Raw genomic sequence first — 8,241 nt, 5'->3', positions numbered from 1 at the left:
CCCCCCCCCCCAATATTCCTGGCCACCAAAGCGAAAATATTCTATCTTTACGATCGTGTTATGAAGCTTAGGAATAACGCATTGCGTCGAGATTGTATCTCTTGATGCATTCGGGCGGTTGTAAATCAGCCTCGCGACCTTGCAATGTTGCACGCCAAATTAATATTGGGCAACTGTTCCAGTTGCACGAGCATAATGAAGTCGCGTCTTCGACGATTCGAAGCAAACTGATGCCTCTGGTGATACGAAGAGTACTGGTGTCTCTGATCATTCGAAGGGAACTGCTGTTTCTGATGATTCGAAAGGAAGTTAGCTCCTCGATCTTCCTAAGATCTATCTTAGGAAAAATCGGGAGCTTGCCAAATGTAATCGGCCGATATATCCATGGGCGATCCCTTGGTCCGCGACTCGGTCACCTTGGAGGAAGGGAAGGTTCCCAAAAAAATAGACGATAGTGGAGGAAACTCTCTTCTCCTAGGTGACGTTCCTGTTGTCCACCCGCGCGCCGGTGAACCCATCATTCATTCATGGCCCCAAGCGGTGGTGTTAGGCTTCCAACGTGTGCGGACCACGTGGAGCTCTCAGGCCTATTGTCGGCCAAGTCATAAGAGCAGTCACCTAATTTCGTTCAAGTAGGGACTTCCAGGATTCTCGTGTTCCGCGGCAAGCGAAATCAGAATAAAGGTAAAAGCATTCAAACATGCTGAAGGAATGAAGGGGAAAATTCCGATGCCGAATTGTTTGATCCTAAGACCTAACTGTTGGAAGGGTTCGAAACGGGTCTTCCTTGTATTGCAATGGAACATACCGACTTCACGGATTATTTAGGTATGCCGAGGCAGAATATTCCATATGCACAGCGTAACAAGTCCAGATTGCGTACATTCACGTCATCCAAATAATATCGGCAATATCGCATACGCGCCTTACGATTTATTCAAATGAATATCCTTGATCTTCAGTATAACTTTGCTAATACCAGCGTCAATAGAGGAAGTGTTAATTTCTGCGTTTAAATGCTTCAATCGCAATTACATACGATATAGTAGGCCGGCTTCATTTGATCAGCGAACAAATTAACAAGTTAGTACAAATGCACTGCGTTAATGAGATACTTAGATTTTACACTTGATTCCCCAAATTTCCAAAGTGTTCTAATGTCAGTAAGTATACTTATTTCTGCCGCGGTGCCACCTTAAATAATGTCTCCGAAACAGATATTTGCATTTCGGTTGGTTAAAGTATTAAATAATAAGCAATCGCGGCAAATGTTAAACAATTAACACTTACTATGAGCCAATTCTTCGAGACAACTATGCTTCTGATTCAAAATAAGAGTCACGGAGAGAATCTAGAGCAGGATTATTTAGAAAAAGAGTGAATTCAATCGCAAAGATGAATTACTCGTGTAAAGGATGCCTCGTTAATAGACAGATACCTTATACAGGAGTTTCAATTCACTTGGTTGAAAAAGTAAAATATCAAACGCCAACCTGCTCAGTGGGAATCCAATTTAAATTAATGTTCTTTTCAGTTATAGAAGGAAACACGATGGACGGCAGGTGTCGCTGATTTTGGTCAAGTTGCGATCTATTGTATACGAGGTATCCTAATAAATAAATAGTTATTGATGACCAGTAAGAATTGTCTGAAGGGCAACGAGCAATAATATACAGATATATAACAATATATCATTAATATTATAGAAAATGGTATCCTTCTATATGTCGGAAGGTATCTCAGGAGTTCTTGTATAATTGTAGTGAGAATCAATGGGCGAGACGTTTTATGCATTCACGCACACAAATGACGTAGCTGGAAACTGGGTTATATATCAGATTTTCAATATATCAGAAGTAATTAATGAAATGTTCACTTAATGTACGTATGTTCATTACATCTAATACAACAGCCGGGAAATGTGTCAGGGTAAAACATCCCCGATGTTTTTACAGTTATGTTCAAATGATGTGATCGACAGGCATACAGAGTTCATGATGACGCTGAGGATCATTCCATTTTTCTTAGAAAAACTAATGCACGCACCCCAGTCCAATCGGAGGAAGATATATATACCAGTAAACGTTTCATACGAAAGTTTCTGTTAGGAAGGTGATGATATAGATTTCAGCAGACATCGTGATACATACAAAGGGACCATACGGTCGTGGACATCCCTTTTGGAACAATAGGTAGGTACGAGTTATAGCACGTACCTAGTATTAAAAATCCATAATGGGTTTCCTCAAAATGGGCATTCGTTTACGAGATATTTTGATTTAAAGTTTTATATACACCTTGTAAATGAATTATTTAACATTCCTCAATAGTTCGAGTTGTAGATAAGTCGATAGCCCGGTTGACTGGAAAGCGGTAGGGGAGAGTTAGTTTGAATCTCCAACGTTGTTCTTTTATGTTATTAGTAATACAGCCACGAATAGAAAAAGCATTCTATTTATTTTTGCATTTCATGTTTATCCCTTGCGACATCAATATTTGTCATAAAACAGTCCAAAAAATTTTGTACACAGAAAATAGAAGTACCGTTACAAAATAGCAATATTTATATATATTTAAATACGAAATGTTCGTTTCTCGTCCATGCACCCTTGTAAATCATTTGCATCCAGGCGTGGAATATTCCTCGTGCCCGCAACTGTCTACTATTAGTAAGCGCGGAATATTCCATAATAGCGGAAAATTCCATAAAATCGTTTGTGAAATATTCTATGCTAACCATTCTTACATTTATACTGTTGCTTATGACAAATAAAGAAATATATATTTCTGTATTAGACATTATCAGGTTTATTCTGTACTAAACGTTCATATCGCCACTAATAGTTTTAGGTTACGTTTCAAACAATTGTTGGAATTCAAGTAATGCCGGTATACTTGGCAAGAATGTTTGTATATCTGCTTATTTTGGGCATCCGTACTGTACCTTACAAACCATTACCACTGCTCGTTCATTCGGCGTAAATTTATTTTTAATGATGCAAGGTTAATAATGTATAATTTTGATGGGTTTTCATCATCTTCAAAATTGGATACAGTACTGGGGATAACATTTACAATAAAAAAATACGAAACATAATTACAGGAGCACCACGCATATTTTGTAAACGTAACTTTTGCACAGTGACAGAAGCCTAAAGAGAAATTTTCATCATTATTAAAACACACGTGATTAACATTTGTGTTAGTTTCAGTTTTGGTAACATTTGTGATCAATTTGGTTTTGGATGATAGATTTCTGACGAAACTTCATTAACAACCTTGATGATGACCTGCTCAAGGACTGCGTCTTCTTCAAGAAATTTACTTCTTTAAGCATGACTTTATATGTTTTCCGTGCATTCCAAAAATTTATTTCGCAACCTCCTGCTTCCTTCGTGACGTCTCCGTATAAAAAACCCGTTGGCGATTGACGACACTCTTTTCTACACCTGAAGCACGTACTACCTCCCAGTTCTCACTTACGCGATCAGTCAATGCAAACTGACGACCGAAAAAACAAATTGCTTGGAAAATGCCTATCTCTAATTAGCAGGTATATGGACATCTCTGTAGGTAATCCAAGCATTACCGTTATTTCAACAATTTTTCGAAATGTAACCGGGAAGTATTAGTGTCCATAGTGACCATATGAACGATCCTATTACTCTCTATATTAAAAATTTGTTTGCCAGTTGACATTGTTGCAATAATGAATTAACATTAAATGCAAAAATAAAAAGATTATTTTTTAGTTCTAAGTTGTATTATTGAAAACATAAAACAAAAGAAGCACTACTTGAGACTCACACATTCTCTCTCCCTACCACTTTCCAGCCAAGCGCGCTATCGGCTGACCAACAAATGGCTCTGCTAAAGAATGTTAAATATTTCATTTACAAGATACATTAAAAATTTCAAATCCAAATACGTAGAAAACGGATGCTCGTTTTGTAGAAATGAAGGCCTTTTAATACTAGGTACGTACTATAACCTGTCCCTGCTGCCGCTGCGAAAGCACGACCGATAGATATCTTTGCAAGCCAGTGGTTCTAGTTCTCAGGCTCCTAACGCCTTGGCAGTGAGTGCGTAACACTGTAATCAACGTTCCGAAACACAGGTGTGGTCAGTACAATTGGAGAAACCACCCACCTAAAAATTTTGAAATAAACTTTTGGCCGTGTATAGCTAACGATAATATTCAGTATAACCCGAAAGCAATGGAATTTGACATTAATTAATTTCTTTGACGCTGTTTAAAGGTTATTAAGTGGAAAGAATTTATGAATACTAATCCCCAGGGATACAGGTGAGATAAGAATTCCATGAGTTATTGACAGTGAAAAGAACTGATACCGACATAAAGATGGCTAATACGCATTTTATGTCATCATACCAATTACCAACATTTTAACATTTATTACAAACACAGTCAATTATAAATCCTTTCTTGAAACTTGTAATTAAAGTTATCTAATTTTAGTACTAAATGTGAATAGTAGATATGCATAAAAGTTTCTACAGCATGAACAGTATTACAATTCGGTAAAAGGATTCATATCAGGCATATACCAATATATGCCTTTTCCTTTATTTCAGTATCCTAAGTCTGATATTCTTTCCCATACCAACAATACAAAACGCAACATGCTGAATTTTTATGAGGTGTGAGAATGCGCATAATATGAGGTATCCTTTGGTAACACTGACAAATGTATTAATACGACTAGCGCTCATGATAAAATGCCATGGCTAATGTTACAGAAATTCAAGGACGGATGTATTTCCAGATGTGATCATAAGTCAAGTAACAGTTTTAACAAAAAGATACAGTCAATACTTGTTATCACCGTCTGAGACGCTTTTATACGATAATCGACGATACGCGTACCAATGAAGAGTTCAGAGGAATTCAGTCAAGTTAACCACACTATATATATTTATAGGAAGATTCATATTACAGGGAACATTAATGTCAAACCTATCTGATGACCGTTTCATCTCTTTAGTTTTCCCCCAGAGTTCAATATTTTAAGAAGAGTCGTTGAACTGCAATTAACTACATATGTCTTGCTTCATACTTATTTCTTCAGGGTTATATATATATATATTGCACTTACATTTAAGGCCAGTTTTATGGCTAGCGTATCATAGGATTTCAATTTTTATTTCGTTTATGATTTTCAATTGCATTGGTATTTCAACAACTCAACAATTATTTCTTCTGGATTAGTAGTCTTGGTCAATTTTGCAATTCATAATGATAATAGATGCAAACCTGAATGATGAGACGTTTATTACCATATATATCTAATTTATATTCATATAATATATATCCGTATATTCGAATAACTAGATTCGTACACGACTTGATAAGGAACAAAATTGCAAAGAAAAGTAAGAAAGGAAGAACCAGAAACTACTTGCACCATTGATACACACAGTCATCACCCTGATACGTAATGAAGGTCGTTGCAATATTATCAATGGTGAAACGGAGTGACTTTATCCCACGATATTACTTTTATTTTGATGGCGGTGAAGGTAAACTTATCTGCGATCAACAAACGCCGATCAATTTGATTCATAAGACGTCTAATGTTGAAGACCAATGAGCCACTAAAATATGCTGCTATGCGATACACGATAATGCTATCAGGGTGAAAGATTTCCATTTGTGTATACTTATATGTATACTTGATGGAATAGGCCCATCGTTTAACAGGAATAATGTGGAGCAAATATTTCTAAGAATTATTTTTAATTTCTTCATTGTTCGTTGTTTATTCTGTAAAATATACTTGAACCTGATTCAAACTGAAGATATCCCAAAAATCTTCCATACATGGTCCAACGTGATTCCAAATCATATAAATGTTTCATGCAAAATGTAAAACATGTTTGCAAATATCTCGTAAACTGAAATCATGTGACTAGCATTCATACAGGAAAATGTTGTTAAAACTTTTATTGCTAATAAAAGGATATTTCAGGACCATTGAAATCAGTAACATGCCATTTGAAATTATTTTCTGATATAATGAGAAGGAATAATAAATAAATTATTAAGGGTAATGATTATTAAGCACTTAAAGGTTTCATTCGTACATTTAATTCTGTTTGAATTGAAGGTTCGGATTATCAATTGACGGGATCCATATCTGGCACTCCGTTGGGTGCACAGAATACACCAGATGGACTTTCCTCAACTTCACTTTCTGTACAGCAAGTGACACACCTACCAGGATTATCATCATATGCACACGAATACAATAATTATCCATCAATACCGGTAAGTTATGTTAGTCTTACTACACCAGGATGTAAATTATTATCTCTCTTCCGCTTATTGCATAGGAACCGACAGTTCATCATGAAGTAATGCTTTGTCGCACAGGATGTGTGAAACTATGAGTGAAAATATTGCTGCAAAAGCTTAGTTTGAGGTATAAGCTGCTACTGTACTAATATTGTATACTATTTGTATATATATAAACACAAATTTATGCGATAAGTTAATATATATTTATATCAAAGCAGTAATTCAAACAATTCGGGTAAAAACAGAGATAACTATTTCTTTGATTCTGATTAGAGCACTAATGATTGGAAGTAATACAGGTAGCAACATGGAGCTCATTAGTACTAAGTGAAAGTATATACAGCATTCATAAGTTAGTTTGATCATTTGAAGTGTCTTGTTTACTGTTAGCACCAAAACATTGAAATGTCGTATACTTTAATTTGAAAAGAAAAGAAAAAAAGAAGTAATATGGCGACAAAAAATATTTCTTACCGTGGCGTGATTCAAGATTTTAAGAATAACGAAGCTATGATGCTTTCGTAGCTACATCCGTTACGTAAATGTTGTAAATATGTTATGTAATTAAAGTATATATATTGCATATAAAGGGAACTACGCATGCAATAACTGTGGGAATATGAAGTAAATTCTAAGAAACCCTCCAGAGCTCCACACCATCACTCTCCAGAGAAGAAATTATTCAAAAATTTATGTTGCATAGGATCAATCAAAATGTCACAAGCTAAAATTATTTTTGAAATAAATATATTTTCCCCGACCCAATGAATCATTAAATGTTTAATATCACATAACCACGTTAATAACAGACATGGTACCGACTTAGTGTGTGAGAAATTGTTATTCATCACGACCAGCTTTCGGTGAATAGAATTGTTTTGTTGGTTTACATCAGGCAATTTGAGACCGTTACATTCTGTGGTATGAAAATCGGCATAACGATTAAGATTAAAGGCCAATATAATGCATAGGTACACATCAATGGTAGCTTAGTCACAATATATTCCGTGCATTAGATAAGGTAGTTGTATTGATAAATGATGACTAGATGCAATGCTGTATTAATGAAATAAGCAACAACTTACATACATGGTTTAATTTATTCCAGATATAACTTCAGTTCTACGCAAAATAAAGCCACTCAAAATTATTATCTTACAATTATTTGTAACATTCATGTCTAAAAGATTCGTACAGGTGGTTGATTATGAGGAATTAATCATTATCGATATTCTAAACCTATTACATTTGTCTATCGTTAAAGCATCCAATTTGCTTAACAGATTTCCACGACGTATAGTTTTCTTCTATAGTCTGGCTAATACACGTGCGGTACTAAATAGGTGTTTGGACGGCGGCGAGGGAAAGGGCAAAGAGTACAATTTTACATAATTGGCTCGGTTGTTCATTGTCCTACGATTGTAGATCTCGGAGCGACGACATCTTTGTGAACAGTCCTTTGAGTCCAAAAATAGAAAAAGCGGCACGGCTCATGTTCACATCAGTAGTTTTTCCTTGACCTGCAGCTACAAATATAGCAAATGTTACACAACGAGGAAGATAATGGTGGTAGCAGAAGTAAATAGCTTCTGATAATCTATGAAAATAACAATAAAATGGTGTGAATAGCGTTGAACGTTTCTCGAAGTTGCATTCGCCACACGTATCTGCTAAAATTTTAAATCCAAGCGATGTTAAAAGGAATCATGTTATATCTTGCCGTATGTGGGCATTAATTCGACCTATAATATGTATCATTAACCAAACATTTCAGTATCTTGAAATGGAATAAAGGCATCGCAACGATGACTAAAATTTTACTATGTACTTTAAAGAGGTAAAATAACTGTATTATTGATATTGCGACAGTTGTTGTAATTGTTTATGATTATTACAATTATGTCATCAAAATGAGCACAAAT

The 8,241-nt window shown here is 35.5% G+C and overlaps 1 protein-coding gene across 1 annotated transcript in view; it reads left to right on the top strand.

The window, feature by feature from the left end:
* Positions 1-8,241, top strand: part of LOC108547976 (uncharacterized) — a 230,722-nt gene that overhangs the window by 199,032 nt on the left and 23,449 nt on the right. Inside the window, exon 16 of the mRNA XM_017900727.1 lies at positions 6,129-6,289. Within this exon, the coding sequence (XP_017756216.1) occupies positions 6,129-6,289 (161 nt within the window). The remainder of the gene's footprint in view (positions 1-6,128; positions 6,290-8,241) is intronic.

This window comes from Eufriesea mexicana, unplaced genomic scaffold (genome assembly GCF_001483705.2).
Source record: "Eufriesea mexicana isolate 0111107269 unplaced genomic scaffold, ASM148370v2 scaffold1336, whole genome shotgun sequence".
NCBI classification, from domain to species: Eukaryota; Metazoa; Arthropoda; class Insecta; order Hymenoptera; family Apidae; genus Eufriesea; species Eufriesea mexicana.
Note: the sequence above shows the minus strand (reverse complement) of the source record. Positions and strands in the feature narration are given on the sequence as shown.